Genomic DNA, 22,979 nt, shown 5'->3' on the forward strand with positions numbered 1-22,979 from the left:
TCTCAAACTCATCCTGAATCTACCAATTTCTCATTTTCTCTATCTTAATGCAAGTCACCATCATTTCTCAACTAAACTCCTCTAGCAGCCTCCTAATTGGTTTTCCTTGCTTCCACTTTTGCTCCCTACTTCAATCTATTCTAAACAGCAGCAAGATGAACAATAAGGAATCAGATCAATGTGGTTTCCTATTGCATTTAGAATAAACTTCAAATTCATGAAGTCTTTAATCAGGCTGGTTTGCTTCTCTAATCCCCTCTTGTAGCCACCTCAGTCCTGCCAAGCCCCACTGGCCTTCTCTACCTTCCTTCTAATACCAAGCCCATCCTGCCACAGGGCCTTTGCATGAGCTGTTGCCCTGGCCTGCGATGCTCTTTGCCAGACCTATACTTCGCTGATTCCCCGCCATCTTTCAAACCTCAGCTTAAAGTCACATCCTTAAACACCTTCCCAGGCCACCCAATCTACAGTTGTTACATCACCATTTGCATTCTCTACTACCACCATTTGATATTTTTCATGTACCTTAAAAAAAATTTTTTTCCCCTCTCTCGCCAGCTGGGCACAGGGATGATAAGACCTATCCAGTATATAGGTTCATTTCTCTTTCGTAAAAAAACAAAAAAAAACAAAAAAAAACTAAACCCTGATTTTGTTCAGGTATCAACTCCTCCCCTGTGCAGCCATGGGCCTCAGGAAAAGCTGACCCTCTATCCTCCAACTTCAGGAATGACTGATATGATTGACTGACGAAAATCTCATATACCTTGCTAGTGGCTAGTTCAGAAATGAGCCAAGGAGATAAAAGGCAAGGAAGAAAGCTATGAAAAGCCCCAGCCTTTTTCTCTCTCTGGGCAGGAATGAAAAAACAAGTTGCCCCACCACACCTGTGAGAGCAACAAGCTTTAGGATGAAGTCAACATGGTGTATGCAGAATAGAACGTGAGTCTTTGATGACATAGTTGAATTGCCTCGTCAACCCATCTGGGAATACATAGTATCTCTGACTTCCTTTTATGTGAGCTAATAAGTATCCCTCTTATTTAAGCCAGTGTAGGTTAGATTTTGTATTATCTATAGGTAAAAATACACTACACACAGGGACTCTGTTTACTTGCTCAATGCTATACTCCCAACACCTAGAATATGGTGGGCACTTAACAAATCTATGTTGAATGAATAAATTCAAGAGTCTGAAAGAATAACCAATGAAGGAGAAAGAATCCTAAAACAATTATTCTCCACTGAGCCCAATGACTGAGCTATAAAATGTCATTAAATCCTTAAGAACAGGCATCTACTTAAGTACTATTGAGTAAGCAAAAAAGGTTCTTGATAACGATTTTAAAATGTTGACCTAACACTGAAATATGTCACCATCATTACAAAAGGAAAATGCCACTATCAAAAAGCATGCATATTTTTGCAGACTTACAGGTTCTTGGGGTTCTGATTCTTCCCATGCTCCCCAACCATCATCTTCCCAGTTTGATTTACCTGTTTTGAAAAAGATGAAAAGTGCTTACTACGTAAAATATAGAGCTTAAGTTATTTTAAAAACATTTCCTCTAAACATAATAGAACCAACCTCATATTAAGGAAGAAAACAACGGTAAACTATACTATACTAGGTCAGGATTTTGCTATATGTAATAATATTCAGGAAACATCTGACCCAGATTTCCACTATGTGATAGTAAAAGTGTGCGAGTTGGTTGGATTTTAAGATATTGGACATCAAGTTTACCCACATTTAAATCAAACTGCAAAGGTGACTTTTTAAAAAATCTTAAAATGACAAGTATCTGTTACTTCATATATTAGACAAGTTAAATGTACATAGTGGCCAAAAACACACCTAAAATTTCACACAGATATCTTTAAAAGTGTTTTAATAAGATAATGTATCAAAGATTAAGAAAACAATTTTGAAACCAGATTGGTCTACTATTTCCCACCTTTTCCTGACACTCTGGGAATTCTTATACATGATAACACTGTCTTGGATTAAAATAAGATGTCCAACCACCACTGCAATGGGGAATTAAAAATCCCAAACTGGGGGCTTCCCTGGTAGTCACTGGTTAAGAATCTGTCTTCCAATGCAGGAGATGAGGGTTTGATCCCTGGTCAAGGAACTAAGATCCCACTTGCTACAGGGTAACTAAGCCCACGCACAGCAAGTAGAGAAGGCCCACGTGCCGCAACAAAGACCCAGCACAGTCAAATTTTTTAAAAAATGAAAAAAAAAAAAAATCCCAAATTAATGAGTACATTTTTATATAATTATCTTTGAATTTATTTTATATCATATCAGAAGAGAATGAATAAAACTATCATTTTTAAAGGAACTATTAATATTCTGAACCAAACACCAGATACTCTATATGTATGACTTCAAATCAAATTAAAAAACAAATCAAAGTTTCCCTAAGTGTGAAAAGAGCAGAGAGTTGTCTAATTATAAGTTTAGCCCCAGAATCAGATTACCTAGGTTCATCCTGGATCCAGCCCTTATCAGCTCTGTGACCCAGAACAGTTACCCCGTATTCATAAGCTTTAGCTCTTTTACCATAACATCATAGAAAATGACAGTACCTACGGTTAGTGGGATTGCCATCAGCATGCTAAGTCCCCAGTACCTGATACATAATAAGTTCTTTTTTAATATAAATTTATTTTAATTGGAGGCTAATTACTTTACAATATTGTATTGGTTTTGCCATACATCAACATGAATCCGCCACGGGTGTACACGTGTTCCCCATCCTGAACTCCCCTCCTACCTCCCTCCCCATCCCATCCCTCTGGGTCATCCCAGTGCACCAGCCCCGAGCATCCTGTATCATGCATCGAACCTGGACTGGCAATTCGTTTCACATATGATATTAGACATGTTTCAATGTCATTCTCCCAACATAGTAAGTTCTTAATACCAGTCATCAGGATTTAGCTATTAAAATACTACAAAATATAAATAAAATATTGTATTTAAACCAATTAGCCTCAAAATTCTGGAGGAAGAAGCAACCTAAAAGATGGGACTGAACATGTTATCTGCTGACAGGAGGATGGAAGCAAAAAGAACTTCCACTTATCTACAACGTTCCAAAAGCTGCTAAAATCAACTATATATTAGATGATTAAAAAAAAGTTACAGTATGGTACTTGAAATCATTGCTCAATTAGCTCTGTGGCAATATCCCCGTCTTTGGTACTTAAACACCAAATAGCTACTTTATAATGTGCCAAGCACACTGCTAGGTATAACATAGTACTAATCATTTATTTAACACTGTACAACTAATAGAAGATTTCCATACACACATCAATTGAACAATTTAACAAATGTTCTGTTAAATACCCTGTGCCAAATCCTGTAGTAGAAACAGAGAAAAATACAAACATATGAACTCCTTTTCTTTTTAAAGAATCTGTGATCTAGTGTAGGAGAGAGACAAACAAGTAATCGTTATGGTGATGGCTGTAACTGACTACTGACTACTATGGAAACTCAGATGAGGCCGTAAAAGAGACCAAAAACTACAGGGAGGAGTCATCTTAAATGAAATCTTATAAAAAGTGGCTAGAGGGACTTCGCTGGTGATCCAGTGGTTAGGACTTCGCTTTCTAATGCAGGGCTTCAGGTATGATTCCTGTTCAAGGAGCTAAGATGACAACGTGCCTTGGGGCCAAATATTGTAACCAGTTCAATAAAGACTTTAAAAATGATCCACAGATTTTTTTTTTTAAGTGGCTAGAAACTTTTCAAAGGCAAAGAGACCAAAAAAAAAAAAAAAAGGCCATTCAGACAGAGGTTATCATAACAACAACTAACATGTTTTCAGCATTTCTATATGCTTAAATGCTTTATTGACATTAATTCACATAAGCACGACAAGGATCCCCTATCTCTCTCTTTTTACAGAGAAAAGCAGATTGCCTAGTTTACATCACTTGCCTAAAATCCAGAGGATTAAATGGAGGGGCGGGGTTTGAATCCAGTTCTGCCTGAGTTCCAGAGCCCACGCTGCCTAGTATTCTCCCATACTTACTCCTACGGCCTGTGAATAAGAGTAAGATTAGGAAACAGTGGGGCTTACAAGTAAGACCAAAAGCAAGATTTCATTACATTAACATGGAAATATTCCTGTGATCTTGAACCTTGGAAATTTCTTTTTTGTAACTTGGAAAACTACAGTTGCTCTTTGGCAATCTAAATTTGCTAGGCAATCCCTTTAGTCTGCTCATTTTTCTACTGCATAGAAAGCAACTATCTTCTTATGGGCTAATGGTAAGGCCATCCGACTGATAATGTCTTTTGTACGAGAGAGCAAAATGTGTAGTAAAGCTTATTGCTCTAAGGTCCACAATTCAATGTTAAAACTGCTATAAAAATATCAAATTACCAAACTCTCTGGAAAAGCATGCAGAATTTAAAGTACTTCATGAAGGCCAGCTAATCATGTATTCATTCATGCATTCAACAAACACAACCCAGCATCTCTTCTGTGTTGGGCCCTGTGCTAAGTGCTGGACATACAAAAGCAAAATAAGCCTTCAAAGAGCTTAGTCTGTGCACATAACCTCTGTTGAATGCTGTTGAAAAGAAAACTATTAAAAAAATGTGTTATTTCTCCTCCATACTGGTAAAAAAGTACCCAGCTCCATTCACAAATGACTCATTCAATCAGGAGAAGACAGCAGAAATTTTGATTATCAGCCCCTGCCGAGACCCAGTTCTCTCCATAAAGCACAATTCAAAACATTCCAGGAAGAAAAAAAACTCTGAGAAATACCTTCTTTTTACAAAACAGTGGTGCTCATGACGGTTTACCCATGTCTCAATGTCTCTGCCTGGGGAATTTCTATTAACTGGAGGCAAAGAAAAACTAATCAGGCACCTCCCACTGTCACAGGAATACATTTCCCAAAGGGGTCATGGTACAAAAAGGTTAAAGGAAGGTGAAGGTGAAAAACAGAACTGTTACTTGGAGAGCTTAAAGATATTTTTGAAGGTTGGTTTAGAATTCTCAGTATTATTTATAATAATGTAAGAAAATGGACTCCAAATTTTAGTCAACTTAAAAATGAGAAACACAAAAAAAAAATCAAAGATGGAAACATCAGTAAATAAGGTACTACCTTCTGGCTACTGTTACTCAGTGTCAGTGATGTAAAGTTTGTAGCCTCCTGACTTCAGTTAAAATTCATCTGATACTGTTTTGCAGGCTGCTATTTGACAGCTACTGTTGAAGTATCAGAATCGTAGTACCTTACCAAGGTTATTTCTTATGTCCTCAAATACGAAAGCAGGTCAAGCACAATCTTCAAAAAAAGTTTATATTGAAAAAATAGCTGCTGAATGTCTAATAAAGATGCCATTCATATACAAAATTTTATTCAGGTGGTCTTTCCTTCTGGTAACTTTTCTATGAGGGATGCTCTTCTTCAATCCATGTCATTATCAGTATATTTTAATCGATTATTGATCAAATTTGTGAATAACAAGAGCAATGTGTTTTACATTTGAGAACTGGGCCATTTAATGTCAGTAAGGAACATTTACTACAAAACTTTAAGGTCTATAAATTTCTACATAACAGGAAGAAATAAGACATCAAAAGATGATCATCTGTTAGAATAAATAGATCAAAACCTTCTATAAGCCAGGGTGATTTGAAAGTCCTAACTCTTGTATGTGTTGAGATGTAAGTCAGTTGAAACTCATTTGAAAAGATGTAAGTCCGATGTAACGCATTTGAAAAGATCCTGATGCTGGGAAAGATTGAAGGCGGGAGGAGAAGGGGACGACAGAGGATGAGATGGTTAGATGGCATCACCGACTCTATGGACATGAATTTGAGTAAGCTCCGGGAGTTGGTGATGGACAGGGAAGCCTGGCGTGCTGCAGTCCATGGGGATGCAAAGAGTTGGACACTACTGAGCAACTGAACTGAAGTCAGTTTAACAAAATGTACTATCACGGATGGACACTCAAGACATAAACTTCTTTAGGGTGATCAGGATCCAGTGTAGAATTCCCAAAACTGCACAAATCACCAAATCATCCAGTTCACCTAATGAGCCAAGTGGCATGCTTTTCAGTCTAAGGCTAGGCTATAAATTATGGGGTAATTTTAAGTATTTACCATCCCCCCATTTATTAAATAAGTAAGTCGTAACCACCTCATCTCTAGAAAGCAATCCTTTAAATGACACTGTCATCAACTGCCTGTATCCCAACAACACTGATCAGAATATTAAGAAAATGGCATCCACATCCATTGCCTTTACAAAACTGGAGCTACAGTCTCTTCTGCAGCATGGCCTCTCTAGGGAACCTTAAAATCTCTGCAAAGAGATTAAAACAATGAATTAGGGATGACTCAAGTTTCAGGGTTGACCCCATCCTGAAAATGTGAGGCAGGCTGTCCATGGATGACGCTCTGAAGAATACTAGCTTCAAGGATAAACTTCAATGCCAATCTAATCTGATCTAAAATCTGTTTTCCTCTGCCTGCCCTCATCCTTATTTCTATTCTGTCACTTCATTAGCCTCTTCATTTACTGGAGGGCAGTCTTTAGCAGCACGGTCCAATAAAAATGTAATACAAGCCACACATGCCCTGCTAAACTGACTAGCAGCCATATTTAAAAAGTAGAAACAGGTGAAGTTAACTTTAAAATGTTTTATTTAATATGTATAGCCCCAAACGTCATTTCAATATGTAATCACTATTAAGTTGTTCACGAGCTATTTCACATTGGTTCTCAAAGTCTTAAAGATCCAACACGTATTTTACACTCAGCGCACATCTCAGCTGGGACCAGACATGTTCCTAGTGCTCCACTGCACAGTACGAGACAGCACAGGTCCAGAACAACTGTTAGGTGTCTGGTGTCAGCCTGCCTGGGTTTGATACCCAGCTTTACCCCTGAGGGGTCATATATCCTTAGGCAATTTAATCTCTTCCCTCTCAGCTTCCTCTTTAGCAAAATGGAGTTAATAACTGTATCCATTTTTGTTAAGAGTTAAAAGAGCAGTGCTTGGCACATACACACCCTTGATGGCTGTTAAAACGATTACTCTCCAAACACAGCACCCTCTTTCTTCATTCTTACTCTCTGCATTAGCCTATCCCTTATCTGTCAACTAATTTAAGTATTCCCATTTGTCTCCAGCTCTCCAAATTCACCTTCTCCTTCAGGACTTGGATTAATTATTTATGAAGTTTTATTGCATCTATCAATGATCTTTCCCTCTTGTGAAACCACAGCATTTGATTATATTTTCCTTTCAGAATTATAAATTGCGTTGGGTCATTTGTTGTGTTGTTAACTTGTCTGGTTGATCTTAAATGAATACCGTGTCAATACAGCTAAACATTTAAGCCTTGGAGGACAAGGAATATACATACTGTGTGTGCTCAAACTCTTACACACACACATATATGCATCTTCAAGAACATTGTAGGTACTTAAATATTTATATCCATTTAGGACATCAAGTCTTTGAAAATAACCTTCTTACCCAAAGGTTTCCCCATATATCCCTATAAAAGAAGCAGGATTTAAATTAACATATTTAAATATAGTAAACAAATCAGATGTTGATTCTAAATATTTTAAATTTTCACAGAAATACAAAAACATTTTATTTTTATAAACTTTATATACAAAGACTTTATATTCCAAATCAAAACTATCTTTTGTAAATAAGTTTTCTATGTAAAATTATAAATATATATTGATAAATTTTGATAATTCTCTATTCCATTTTAGTCAGAAAAAATAATTAACCATCTTTAGCTTTAGTTTTGATTAAGAACAGAAGAAACAGAATATTTTTGTTCTAATTAAAGTCTAAATGGCAGAATCTGACAATGTAAAAAAAGATCCTCTAGAAATATTGCTAAATATAGTTGGCCTAATATGGATTAATGGATCTTTGTATCTGACAGATACACACACACACACACATGCACAATGCATATTTCAACATTTCAAAACAAAACTTGTATCATTGCTTTAAAAAGATCTTGCATCAGTAAAGAAAAACCAATACATTCAATTAAGCATTTACGTTCAATCTGACTTTTTGGTAGGCTAGAAAAAACAATTACAAAGAACACTGAGTTCCCAAATAAACACCATATCATTTTGAAGACAAAAAAGAACAACCACATCATTCTCAAAATGTGTCTGTATTCTATTATGCAAATATTCTTTTTGCCAACAGTGAATAAAACAGGTTATACTCAAAACAGCTAAGAAATGGCAAATATTGCCTATTGGAGACATCTACAATTAGATCATGAGACTGCCTCCCTAGGTTTGTTACTTTAGTGCTATGACTCATGTGCCAGATGCTGCTCCTAAAGCAGTGATTTTACAACTATATAGCACAGCAGGACAGCATCAGCTGTAAGCCAAATATTTCAGATGTCCATGTTTCAACTGGGCTTTCCCACCTCATTTCCAGTACAGCCTACTGAAAAAAAAGGCACTTTCAAGTACATGAGACATGACTATTGAGCCTGTGTTTGAGAGCAGGGGAGCCACAACTACTGAAGCCCTCGTGCTCTAGAGGCCGTGCTCCGCGACAAGAGAAGCCACTGCACTGAGAAGCCTGCGCACTGCAACTGGAGAGTAGCCCCTGCTCACCACAACTAGAGAAAAGCCTGCACAGCAAGGAAGACCCAGGACAGCCAAAAACAAATTAAAAAAGTAAATAAATAAACAGTAACAATAAAAAGAAGTTTGCCAGTTTAGATTACTATGTTAGTTATAATTACTATGTCATTACTACTTCATTTGCTAAAATTACCCCTCACTCATATTTTATACCACACCTTGAATCATACTTGCTCTCTATTTAAACAAAATTCCTAAGCTTATCTCCAATCAACTTATATGATGTAGAGAGAAATAAACACGAGCAAAATGAAGTTATAAGTATTAGTAATGAAAAGCAACAACCTCCTCATTGACAAGTAATTTGACTTTTCAATCATTTTTTAATACATATCACTGAAGAGGACTATTTTGAACTGTCTAGAATAACTGGCAACATAAATTCTTGTTCTTACCCTTATCAGGTAAATGAATAAAACCAATGGCTTTAAAACATAAAATGTAACTACAACTTCCTCTAGGGAGAATTTTTTCCCTAAAGAGATTAGATTATACTAGTATTAAAAAAACTGTTCAGCTTCTCACTTGATATCATCAGTCATTTATAGTCACTGAAACCTTCGAACTATGGAGAAAACATTGTAATTCAAGCATCAAAAAATAATAGATGTCTTTTAAGGTATATTTCCAATGAATGAATTATTTTACCAACAAAAGCTTAAATGAGAAATTCAACTTTTGCTTTTCACAGTTCTATTTAATTTAAAATATACATTATTCCAATTTGCTTCTGAACAGTCTGTCCTCATAAACTGAGTAATAGTTTCACATTTAAAAAGAACCTGAAGCTAAAAGGGAAAATGAATTCTAGAAGTGGGCAATTAATTTGACAGTATTTGCTTTCTTCAATATAAGTATGTCAGGATCGAAAACTAAATGGGAAACTGAAATCATTAAATGTTAGGAAAAAGAAAATTTAATCTCCATGGTCTAAGAAAAGATCTTACTCGCATTGAAGCAAATTCATTTCCATTCTTCTAAAACAGGAAAAAGGGAATGTACTTGTTTCTATAAAGAGCACCAACCTCCAGAACTTGTAACTTGTAAATAATTCGTAGGTTCAACAATTTTAGTTGGCTATTCTTGGCCAAGCCACAGAAAGCATCACATAGCAATACAAAGAAAAAAAAAAAAAAGACTAAAGAATAGAGAAGCTACTTCATTTCCTATGCCTCAGAATTATTCATCTTTTTCTATTTCTAAAGAAATGGAAAATGGGAATATAAATTTTATATTAGCATATCCTCTCAGCACATAAAAATATGCAGCAATCTAAAATGAGGAGGCTCCCATTTTCAACAAACATCAGTTTCTTTCAAAACACCAGGATTAAATCAGACTAGGTCTGTAAGGCCCCTTCCAGTTCCAGATTTCTAAGGACTCCTGTTATCAAATAAGTGGCCTTCTATATCACTCAAGGAAAATGTTCTGACAGTTCAAAAAAGGACAGAACTGAAAATATCTTTAAGCAGAAACAAAGTGTATCCTCTTGCTCTAAAGGGCTTCCTTGGAGGCTCAGATGGTAAAAAAAAAAAAATCTGCCTGCAATGCAAGAGACCCAGGTTTGATCCTGGAGTCGAGAAGATCCCCTGGAGAAGTGAATGGCTACGCACTCCAGTATTCTTGCCCAGAGAATTCCATGGAGAGAAGAGCAGTGCATAGACTTGCAAAGAGTTGAAGACAACTAAGCAACTAACACTTTCACTTTTCTTGCTCTAAATAGTTACAAAAACACAAGTATGCTTCTTTTGCTCCAAATCTAAGAAATCTTTAGACTCATCCTAACAAAAATGATAAAAACAAACTGTAGACTTGAAGAAATTTAACATGCCCTATTCTTCTTTCTACTCATTTTATTTTTTAAAGGAAGTCACTGACTAAGGGCAACAATATATTTTGTATATTAGATAGAACTTACGCTACGGTTTTTCCAGTGGTCATGTATGGATATGGGAGTTGGACTGTGAAGAAAGCTGAGCGCCAAAGAATTGAGGCTTTTGAACTGTGGTGTTGGAGAAGACTCTTGAGAGTCCTTGGACTGCAAGGAGATCCGACCAGTCCATTCTGAAGGAGATCAGCCCTGGGATTTCTTTGGAAGGCATGATGCTAAAGCTGAAACTCCAGTACTTTGGCCACCTCATGTGAAGAGTTGACTCATTGGAAAAGACTCTGATGCTGGGAGGGATTGGGGGCAGGAGGAGAAGGGGACGACAGATAAGATGGCTGGATGGCATCACCAACCTGATGCACGTGAGTTTGGGTGAACTCCGGGAGTTGGTGATGGACAGGGAGGCCTGGTGTGCTGCAAGAGTCGGACACAACCGAGCAACTGAACTGAACTGAACAGGGAACATAAATGAAGGTGCAGGTATATAAATACTGCTCACCAAAGCTAATTTCTGCAAATTCTAAAGCCAATTCAGTATTTTCCTTACTTATTCAATTCTAATATGATTGTCCTTGTGAGAAAACTTTCCTCATAGTTAAGGTAAATTCTTCCAATACCAGCTTAATCTTGCTATTACTTGTTGCTTTTAAAAAAAAACACAGATAAAGTCTGATAATAACATTAGCATCACCTAAGAACCATTTTTCATTTACTGGAAGAGCAAAAAGCAAAGAAACTGATAACACAGGAAGATGACAAATGTGTGTATAAATGAGCATTTCTGTTTACCATGGACAGGAATAAACCTGACCAATTTTTAGACTAACTATGTGACTGTGCTCAACAACTAAAATGTGAATTTCTATTATCCAGCAATTCCAATCCCAGAAATTTACATACAGAAATATTAACATCATAGGTAAAGCATGTATAAGGATGCTTACTAGAACATTTTCTTGTAGCAAAAATACCGGAAATACTCTAAATGTTCATTGATAGGGGAATGTTTAAAACCTGGTAGTCTTCACTGAAATAACTGTACAGGCATTAGAAAAAAAAAATGCTACAGTTATATACACAGGTTGAAAAAGAAATTGACATTTTGACACTGTCAAAACAGCTGACATTAAAAATTAACCAAAAAAGTTCCAGAAGGTACATTTTACAAAAATGAGGCCATAATATAAAATGTAAAATAGAGAAACAAAACATCCCAGCAGCATGTATGTTTACTGTCTAAGCAGAAAGTCTGGAAGATTCTCGCTAGGGCAGCACTTTATAATGACAGAATTTTCCATAATGATGGTGGTGTTCTGTATCTGTGCTGTCCATTAGGTAGCCAATAGGTAGGTACATGTGGCCACTGAAATGTAATTAGTATGACTGAAAAAGTGAACTGTAATTTTTACTTAATTTCTATTAATTTATACTTAAACAGCCACATGTAGTTAGTGGCTACTATACTAAAAAGCTTAAGACTAAAGTTTTAACATCTGGAAGGGGGGATATGAGTAGCTAGAAGACAGATTTTATGTCTGACTTTATACACTTAAAAAAAATAGAGGCGATGTAATAATAGGTGATTATCTCTCTTGACCTGAGAGTCTCTCTTCTGAAGAATTTATATGTGAGGCTTAGGCTCACATGATACAAACAACAATGATCTGTGTTCAAAGAACTGGTTTTGGTCACCTTTTCAAAACAGCAATATGGTATGGCAGACACCCAAGAATTTCAAGAGTTCTTTCTCATGAGGAAAGTTCATTTAGGGTCTCAATAGTCCCAAATGATATTAACACAGTAGTCATACAAAAACACTTACTGTCGTACAGATCCAGAACTGTCCCTGTGTAGACCATTAAATACCATCTGAAGAATACCAATCTAAGGAAAAGATTCTTGACAGACACTACAAAGGCCACCCAACTGGTCATTCTATTTCCACTTTCACCCACCATTCCCATTCATTCTCTTCTTTGCTAACACAGAAATGTCTTTCAAATATTAACCTGGCTGTCCTATTTCTCAGTTCAAATTCCTTGCACAGGTTGCCACTGCTATGTTTCTCAAGTTTCAAACGCCATCACCCTGCTACTGCCTTAGTCCTGTCTTTACTTCTGAAGACCCTGATCTAGAGTTGTATAAACATCTCCCAAATGATCACCTACCTCTAACTCAGAACTACAAAACCTATCCTTTTCAGAGCCACCAAACCCATCTCTCTGCAAATCAAATCTTGAAATGCTATACTTTTGCCTTACATCAGTGGTTACCCTCTGCCTATAGCAGAGATGCCCAGGGAACTGCAAATGGATTACAGATGAGCCAAGATATTGATCCTCTCGGCTCTCAGGATAGCTTGGTAGGGCCTGGGGCTACTGGAACTTCTAGCAGGTCACTTCTCACCATGAACAGCTTTGTTTTACATTTTACGACCTATTTATTATCATACTAGTTTATATATTTTATTGACACACAACATAAAAGCTATCAGAACCATTTTTAAGTGCATTAGTAGTGTTTACTGACATTGTTGTGAAACAGAGCTTCAGACCTTTTCCATCTTGCAAATCTGAGACTGTAATGCTCACTAGACAAGACTCCTTTTCTCCCTCTCCCTAGCTCCTAGTAACTACCATTCTACTTCCTGTTGCCATGAATTTAACTGTTTTAGATAAATGGAATAATTTAACTTTTAGATAAATGAATCATGCATTTATTTTTTCTGACTGGCTAATTTTTCACACAGCAGAATGTTCTCAAGGTCATTCATGTTGTCACATGTGATATGATTTCCTTCTTTTTAATGGCCAAATAATATTCCATCTTATACATATATATACCCCATTCCATTCATCCATCGACGGACATTTTGGTTGGTCCCACTCCTTGGTTTTTATGAACGATCCCTCTATGATTATGGGTGTGCAACTATCTCTTCTAGATACTATTTTCAGTTCTTTTAGATATACACCTCTAAGTGAGATCGCTCAATCATATAGTAATTCTATTTTATTTTTAAATATGGTTTTCCACAGCAGTTGCACAATCCTAGCAACAGTGTACAGAGTTCCAGTTTCTCCATATCCTCGCCAACACTTGTTATTCTGTTTTTAGTTTTTTAATAGAAGCCAAGCTAGTGAGTGTGAGGTGATGCCTTACTGTGGTTTTCATTTGCATTTCTCATGATTCATGATACTGAGTATCTTTCATATGCTTACTGGTCATTTCTATAACATCTTTGGGAAAAAATCTATTCAAGTCTTTGCTCAGTTTTTACTTGTATTTTGCTGTTACTAGGCTGGAGAAATAAGGTATTGTGAATACAGATCCTTTATCAGATATATGATTTGCAAATATTTTCTCCCATTCTGTAGGCTGCATTTTCACTTTGTTGACTGCATCTTTCAATTCACAAGTCTTAAGGTCTGATATAGCCCCATTTACCTATTTCTGCTTTTTTGCCTGTATTTTTGGTGTTATAACCAAAAACCCACTGCCAAATCCAATGTCATGAATTTTCCCCGGATGCTTTCCTCTGAATTTTATAGTGTTAAGTCTTATATTTAGGTCTTTAATCCATTTTTGTTAATTTTTGAATGTGGTATAAGATAAGGGTCCAACTTCATTCTCCTGTATTTGGATACGCAGTTTTCCCAACACCATTTGTTGAATAGACTGTCCTTTCCCCCTTGAGTGGTCTTGACACTCTTGTCAAAAATCACCTGATCATATATGCAAGGGTTTATTTCTGAGCTCTCTCTAATCCATTATTCTGTCTTTATGCCAGTACCACATTTTTGATTACTATAGCTTTGTATACATTTTGAAAATAAAAAAGTAAAGTCCTCCAACTTCTTCCTCCTTCTTTAAAATTGTTTTCACTATTCAGGGCCTAGGTCTCATTTTTTATGCATGTTATAATGAAAAAGAGAAAAAAAAAAAAAAACACACTGGGAACAACAGCTCCATAGAATGTCTTCAAGCTTTCTGATTATATACACCCCAAAAGAATTTTTCAGTAATATGTGCCTCCTTGACAAAAATGTAATTTCTGATATACTAAACATGGATATTTTAATATAGTATTTATATCATCCTTTTAAATTTATTCAGTGGATTCTAAATACTTTTGGGAAATAATACCCACAAATACCCATTTTAAAACTATGATTAGTGTCTCTAAGAATAATTTTATAAGTTCTTTTTTCTCACTGATTTCTTATCTCCATTCTATTTCCTCCACAGAATGCTATTTTAATGTAATACAGATATATATCATCAGTCCGAAAGTTTCTCTGCAAAAAGAGTTAAGAATTCACAAAAAAGTTTTCTTGGGATCTAAGGCTCTAAATATTATTGTTTTATTACAATTATTATTAGAAGCAGATAACTGAAAAAACATACATTATCACAACTTTGAGAAATAATTATTAAACATTAATAGCAAATATTATTTGGAAATCCCTTGTTGAGATGGATGGGGGGTGGAGTTTACAGAGACTTAAACACAAATTTTTGCTTAAATGCTTTGGAAGCAACTTACTATAATAATATTTAAAATGTGTGAGAAGTAAGCCTTTGTGTAGTAAAGCAGAAGGGAGGGTGGGAAAGTAGGCATTTACACAGGTGCATCTGGAAACTAATCTATTTAAAACTATCTGTTCCCAAGTAACCCTAAGCAAATTTCCTTGTAATTCCTAAGTATTCTTATTTCCTTTCTACTGCATAAAATCTAAATTCCTCTGCCAATCTCTCTCTTTACCCTACCATATCCCACTCTTCCACCAGAATTTACTATCTCCATCTTTCTGAACCCCATACTGTTTCACATCCCTTGCCTGGCCATTTTCTCTCCACCTGAACCTCTGTGAAACTATTAAGACATGGTGAAAACAGTTCCTTCGTGAAGACTTTTCTGAGTCCACTATACAGCATTAGCCAACACCCCTTCATTCTCCAACTATCATATGCCAAATTATAGCACAGTACCTCTAACACTTCTTTTACATACTGATCTCCTTTATTGGCTCAAAGGTCCTTGAGGAGAGGGACCTATTTTATTTACCTTTAGGACTACTTTGTATGTAGCAGATGCTCAATAAGTACCAGCTGAATAAAGGAATTAACTAGTCCTGTGTCAGTTTTGTCATCGACAGAAATTTATCTCCTAAGACCCTCTTCCAACCTTAAACAGCTACTGAAGTGCAGTAACTAGAAATTTTCTGAAATTCTTATAAATATTCTACTTTCAGATTACTTTTCTCTCCCTACTATGATCACAAACAAATGAAAGCATTTCACTCAGTATAAAAAAATGGGTACTTTATACCATTTATAATATTCCAAATTGAGTCCATGACTTTAGGTTATCCTAAAAAGCATACTTTTCTTAGTGACTGGACAAAAACAAACTTTAATTGATGACTCCAAGGTAATTTCCTGTATGCTTTATCTTCTTCTATCTTTCTGGTAAAAGAGCAAGAAGGAAAGTAGAGGCTGCTCTACCTCATTAGAATGTTAACAGAAAATTAACTTACTATTAGGTAAATTAATGTGCTGTGCTTAGTTGTTCAGTTGTGCCCAACTCTTTCCGACCCCATGGACTGCAGCTTGCCGGGCCCCTCTGTCCATGAGGATTCTCCAGGCCAGAATACTGGAGTGGGTTGCCATGCTCTCCTCCAGGGGATCTTCCTGACCCAGGGATCAAACCCAGGTCTCCCGCATTGCAGGCAGATTCTTCACCAACTGAGCCACCAGGGAAGCCCAGGTAAATTAACAGATCCACAATATTATAATATGTAAATTACCTCCAAATAGTCTGATTCTCCCTATCTGTACATGTATTTCTTCCCTTCTCTCTCTCTCTTTTTTTTTTTGGCCTAAAAAAATGAAAATGAGTCACTCAGTTGTGTTTGACTCTTTGCGACCCCATGGATTGTAGACCACCAGGTTCCTCTGACCATGGAATTCACCCAGAACACGAGTGGGTGGCTGTTCCCTTCTCCAGGGGATCCTCCCAACCCAGGGATCGAATTCAGCAATTACAAATATCAGAAAACTCTGGTACAGAAATCCAATCTCCCTGGAAACTGTGTCACTGTAGGCCAGGTGGGGACCTATACTATTGCCCATCTCCAAAATGTCAAAATATGAGAGCAAATTTTATGTCTAAAACAGCATCTGATTGAGTAGAACCAGTTATTAATCGCTTGCAATGAGGGAGACCTGGGTTCAATCCCTGGATTGGGAAGATCCCCTGGAGGAGGCAATGGCAACCCACTGTAGTGTTCTTGCCTGGAGAATCCCATGGACAGAAGAACCTGGGGGCCTACAGTCCATGGGGTCAAAAAGAGTCAGACACGACTGATCGACTAAGCAGAGCACAATTATTAACATTTATTCGGAGAAGGCAATGGCAGCCCACTCCAGTACTCTTGCCTGGAAAATCCCATGGGCGGAGGAGCCTGGTAGGCTGCAGTCCATGGGGTCGCTAGGAGTCGGACATGACTGAGCGACGTCACTTTCACTTTTCACTTTCATGCACTGGAGAAGGAAATGGCAACCCACTCCAGTGTTCTTGCCTGGAGAATCCCAGGGACGGGGGAGCCTGGTGGGCTGCTGTCTCTGGGGTTGCACAGAGTCGGACACAACTGAAGCGACTTAGCAGCAGCAGCAGCATTAGTATAAATTAATGTAAAGACTGGGAAATAGGGTTCAAGATCTCTTTTAAAGCAATAGACGACAGTCTCATTTTATAGTTGATGATACAAAGTAACATAAAGTCATACTGTTATTTATTCTCTGACAATTCAAATATAGAGGTGTAGTTTTGAGTTCAGGGTTCCCAGTACTAGGTCTCACTTTGTCAACAGCAGCCATCCACATTAAAAAAAGAAACAAACAAACAAAACCATTAAACCAACAGACAAGTCTTCAAAATTATCAGCTGCCTAGGACAAATCATGACAAGTAATTCAGTTTTCTATTTTTTGCAGGAGGGGGCTGTTTATATATCCTCCAGAGATGAGCTGGTATAAGAAATTAAACTATATAAGCTTGAGGCTTCCCTGGTGGTCCCATGGTTAAGAATCTACCTTGTAATGCAAGAAACAAGTTCTATCCCTGATTGGGGAACTAAGATCCCACATGCAGCAGAGCAACCGAGCCCACGCGCCCCAACTACTAAGCCTGAGTGTCACAACTAGAGAATCTGTGCTTTGCAACGAAAGATCCTTCATGATGCAAAGAAGATCCGTTATGCAGCAACCAAAGATTTCAAATAAATATTTTTTGAAAAGATACATACTAAAAGCAAAACTATATAAACTAAATAAAATGATCTCATGATTTCTATTTCCCAATAATCATTTACAACAAAGTGAAGAAAAGCAAAACCAAATAACCACCATAACTTCATTTTTACAATACAAATTTTCACCCTCACAAAAATTTAGGTTCAGATTTTCTTAAAGATGAACTCTTCACAAAGCCTGATGTTTTGTAAAAGATGGGCAGAGACATTACTGAGATCTATAAACCAGTCATTCCAAGAATTCCAAGTAAACTATTTACAACAGGACAAGCTATTTTTTAGACTTTCATTTCTAAATTAAAGCACCATTTTAACTGTAAAATACAGATCTGGCAAAGGGGTTCACTGATTAAGAGGGTTTTTTCTCCACTTATCTTCCACTTGAATTGCTAGTAGCCACAATAATACCAACATACATATACCAAATAATTTTATTTAAAAGGGTAATAAATTAAATTGTATTTGAAAACTCACAGGCATATTATAAATTAATCTGATGTCTCAGGTATGATTATATTCCCAAACGCCTGGATCAAATTCATAGCCTATGGCTACTCTCCACTGTGTGACCCTGCACAAGTATTCAATCTGTAGCTGCCTAAATTTCAGCATTCATAACCATGCCATACAACATGGTAGCCACCAGCCATATCTGACTATTTAAATTTAATTAAAATTAAGTAAAATTAAAAATTCTGTTCCTTGCAGCAACTGCCACATTTCAACGGCTAGTTCTGGCAAGAAACAACCGTACTGGACAATACAGACTTGGTGATGAAAATAAACAACATGAAATGCCTGCAAGTAACAAATGAGAAAAAGGGATAGTGATGCTGTTTTAGATTACATACTCAAAAAAGGTCTCCCTGAGATGCACTGAGCATGCAAGGATCTGCAGACAACATCCAAGGTGGGGATAAGAGCAAGGGCAATGGTCTGAGGTACAAACGAGCCTGGTGGGTTTCCCTGGAGGCTCAGAAGGTAAAGAATCCGCCTGCAATGAGGGAGACCTGGGTTCGATCCCTGGGTTGGGAAGATCCCCTGGAGGAGGGCATGGCAACCCACTGTAGTATTCTTGCCTGGAGAATCCCATGGACAGAGGAGCCTGGCAGGCTACAGTCCATGGAGTCGCAAACAGTCGGACACAACTAAGCAACTAAGCACATCACAGCTTTAACAACAAAAAAGTGTCTGAAGCATAAGAAATAAGGGGAAAAGAGTATGAGGGTACAAGAAGCGGCAGGAAGTGGGGTCTCAAGGTCCTTTAAGCCATGTGAGAACTTTGGATTTTATATTAAGTGCAACTGAAACCACAGGCAGTTATAGAGAGAAGACTGTTATGATTAAACTGTCTTCAAAAGTTCACTTTGACAGCTTTTGGAACTAACTACGAGTTAACTAACTAACAAGTTAACTAACAAGTCTACAAATTAACAAGTCTAGAGAGGGTATGGAGAAAAGGGAACCTTCTTACACTGTTACTGGGAATAAAAGTTGGTTCAGTCACTATGGAAAACAGTATGAAGGTTCCTCAAAAAAAAAAAAAAAAACCTAAAAATAGAACCGACTTATGACCCACCAGCAATCCCATTCCTGAGCATGTACCCAGACAAAACTGTAATTCAAAAAGCTACATGCACCCCTATGTTCACAGCAGCACTATTCGCAATAGCCAAGACATGGAAACAACCTAAATGCCTACTAAGAGATGAACGGATAAGGAAAATGTGGTGTGTGTGTGTGTGTGTATATACACACACACACACACACACACACCACACACAATGGAATATTACTCAGCCATTAAGAAGAATGAAATAATGCCATTTGCAGCAACATGGACGGACCTAGAGATTACCATACTAAACAAAGTGAGTCAGAAAAAGACAAATACCATATATCACTTACACGTGATATCTAAAATACCACACAAATGAACATATCTACCAAAGAAAAACAGACTTAAGGACACAGAATAGACTTGTGGTTGCCATAGGGGAGGGGGTTAGGGGCGGGAAGGATTGGGAGATTGGGATTAGCAGATACAAACTATCATACACAGGAAAAAAACCAAAACCAACCATAGAAGCAGGAAGATCCGTTAAAAGACCAGTTCCATCTAGCACGTGAGAAGATGGTGGCCTGGACAAGGGGAGTGGCAATGGGATAGAGGAAATGTGTTCTTTCCTCTGCATCCTTTATCAACAGTCCTATATCCACCATCATTCACAACCTGGCTCCTTGGAACAGGCAAATTTATTTTTTAACTCCTCTCCCGCCCTTCCCCTGAAACTGTCCTAAGGTCCTAGTCACCTCCATCCACCCAAAGCCAATGAGCACTTTTCCATCCTCATCCTAGCTGATCTCTGCTGTGTTCACCACTACTGACCACTCCTCCCTTTCATCAGATTCTCTCTCACTTCTGGGGCATTACGTTCACCTAGTTTTCCTCTTTCTGTTAAGTCTTCTTCCCATTCATCTCTATTTGACTTAAACTTCAGTGCTCCTCTATGGTTACATCTTCAGTCCTGCATTCATTTCACTATATTCATAACCCTTGAGACGGACTGACACTTTTTACTGGTAACTCCTGAGTTAACACCTCGAGGCCAGGGATCCTTATTAAGTTTTAGACCGGTTCGACTAGACACTGCATACATTTAAAACTGGACAAACTAGAAGCATTTAAGATGCAAAAGATCCAAAACCGATCTCCTTCATTCCCTTTCATTAGAAACCCTTGCCCAAGTCAAAAGCCAAAGGCAACCTCACCTCCCTCTCACTCACCAGCTACAACCCCCAGCACCAGATCTTCACTAGGTCCTGCAGATTCTTTCTTAATATCTTCCTGATTTAGCTGCTGATCTCAAGTCCTGCTGAAGCTACTTTAGTCCATGCTTGCATCATTTTTGCATGGGTTATTGAAATATCCTCAGAATGAAGTTCCCTGCTTCCTATCTCTCCTCCATACTGCTGCCAACACACTTAACAATTATGCAAGAATTTTGCTGATTCCATTAAGGACAAATTTTATCACATCATTCCTTTGCTTAATGTCTTCAGATGTATCTGACTCCTTTCACAAGGCTTCTCATGATCAAGCTCCTTATTACCTTTATGACTCTTCTCCTCACACCGTCCTCTTCAGTCATTCAGCCTCTCTTAGCTAAATACCATGCCATTTCAGGCCTCCCTTCTTCTACAGGTGCTATTCCCTCTCCCCTATTCATCTAAGGGCCACTTCAAAGGTAGACTTAAGTACCTCCACTTCAAAGACTGTATCACCTAGTGCCATATGTATATATACGGCTCACACTGTACAGGAGGGGTTAACTTATTTGTCCGAGTACACTATACTGCTCCTAGAGGACAGAGACCACCAGTCTCACTTGATTGGCAGCACTACCGACAGCACAGAGCTAACAGTCATAAACAGATGTGATTTGATACTTTCTAAATTTTAAAAACGGAGAGAAACTTATTTACTGGGCTTTTCATCATCATTCCAATACAGCACAAAGTAACAGCACTTTGGACATATGGCTTTGCAGTAAAATGGAAATTAAAAAAAACTGACACACAAAACATACCCCCTTTAAAAGGTAAAACGTAGGAAATTCTGAGGAATTCTGCGGCAGAATAAACAGACTTGGGGTTTTACACTACGTGGGCAAGTCACGCTGTTTGATGATAATAACAAGCAGAAGGCTTCTCATCTCATTAACTTTTCATGGCCAAGCTGCTGTGATTTTAACTCCTGATGTGGCTTCTCACTCCCTGACAGGTTATTTTCCTTTATTTGGGAGCCTCCAACTCACCACCTCAGGAGTCTCTCACTTGTCAATCACTTATTTTCTAAACCTGAATGGGAAGAAAGAGGATGGAAGAAGGCAGAGAGTGGGCGATGACAGACACTTTCAGAAAGAGAAGCAGCAGAAGGCCACACAGTCCCAAACACGGAGGAGCGTGGGGGCTGAGGCGAAACCAGGATAGCGCGCTGACAGCTGGCGAGGAGTGGGGAGGAGGATGCGATCACGGGGCAGGCAGTGTAGAACGGGGGACCCCGGGCCGGAGGGAGAGGGGGAGACGGAGAAGAGACTCAGAAAAGTAGGAGTTGCGGGGTGGGGAAGTGGGCTAGGCAGGGAGCAGAGCAAGCCAGATGCAGTGTTTTGGCTGAGGGCGGAGTGGCTTAGGCGAGAGGAAGACAACACCGACGCAGTCGGGGCAGACGGACACGGCTTCAGGACGCACGGCAGGGGATCCGCGCGGAAAGGAAAGGGGAGGCGAGAGAGGAACTAGGAGCGCCGGGGCGGGCAGGAGACCCGAGCCCGCCGCGCAGGTCCCGCGGGAGGAGGCGGGGAAGGGAGCGGCGAGGCGGGGGCACTTACTGGGGTCCCTCCTCACGGCGCCGCTGGGGGTCTCCTCCCGCAGATGAGGGAAGAGGAAGTCCCGGGCGGCCTGGAGGTCCTGGAAGGAGCAGAACTGGACAATGGAGCAGGCCATGGCTCCGGGAAGCCCGCTCGGGCATTCACCTTACCTCACCACGCCCTGCCCCCCCGCCACCCCGCCGCTGCTCCAGCCGCCACCGCGGAGCCCGAAGAGCTTCAGCTACACAGGGGGCGGGGAAACCAAACCGGAAGCTGTCAGCGCCCTCGGTTCCGCCGCCCGGAGCACTGCGCATGCGCGGGACAACCCAGGCGCTCTGGCGGGCGAAAGCCGAATCACCTGACCGGCGGCGTCCGCGGGGTGTAACGTCGCGGTGGAGGCCGGGATCCGGCTTCAGTCCGGGTTCTGCATTCGCACCGGGGGTGAACCCTTTTAGTCATTCTGGCTCTTAGCCAGAGGTGACCTCATTGGACGTTGTCCGCGCCGGCCTTTGAGCCATTTAACCAGTCTTCTAGATGGCCTGGTAGAGAATAATACCTGTTAAGCTACTGCCAGGCCAGTGGGGGACGGTGTCGTGCAAGTATCTGAGTTTGAAAAGATCAAATTCTCTTCTGGAAGTCAGCTCCGTCAAGCCTAGTTCTAAACGCCTCATATAAATTCTCGTCACACTATGCACGCCTAATACAGTACTTA

General features: G+C 38.9%; 1 protein-coding gene across 1 annotated transcript in view; it reads right to left on the reverse strand.

Annotated features, from left to right (window-relative positions):
- Nucleotides 1–22,555, reverse strand: part of RAB3GAP2 (RAB3 GTPase activating non-catalytic protein subunit 2) — a 104,065-nt gene extending 81,510 nt beyond the window's left edge. The window contains exons 1-2 of the mRNA XM_027564471.1: nt 22,289–22,555; nt 1,436–1,497 (exon numbers count right to left, since the gene is read on the reverse strand). Coding sequence (XP_027420272.1) covers nt 1,436–1,497; nt 22,289–22,403 — 177 coding nt within the window. The 5' untranslated portion in view covers nt 22,404–22,555. The remainder of the gene's footprint in view (nt 1–1,435; nt 1,498–22,288) is intronic.
- Between the last annotated feature and the right edge of the window lie 424 nt (nt 22,556–22,979).

The sequence above is a fragment of the Bos indicus x Bos taurus genome, chromosome 16, assembly GCF_003369695.1.
Source record: "Bos indicus x Bos taurus breed Angus x Brahman F1 hybrid chromosome 16, Bos_hybrid_MaternalHap_v2.0, whole genome shotgun sequence".
Classification (NCBI taxonomy): Eukaryota; Metazoa; Chordata; class Mammalia; order Artiodactyla; family Bovidae; genus Bos; species Bos indicus x Bos taurus.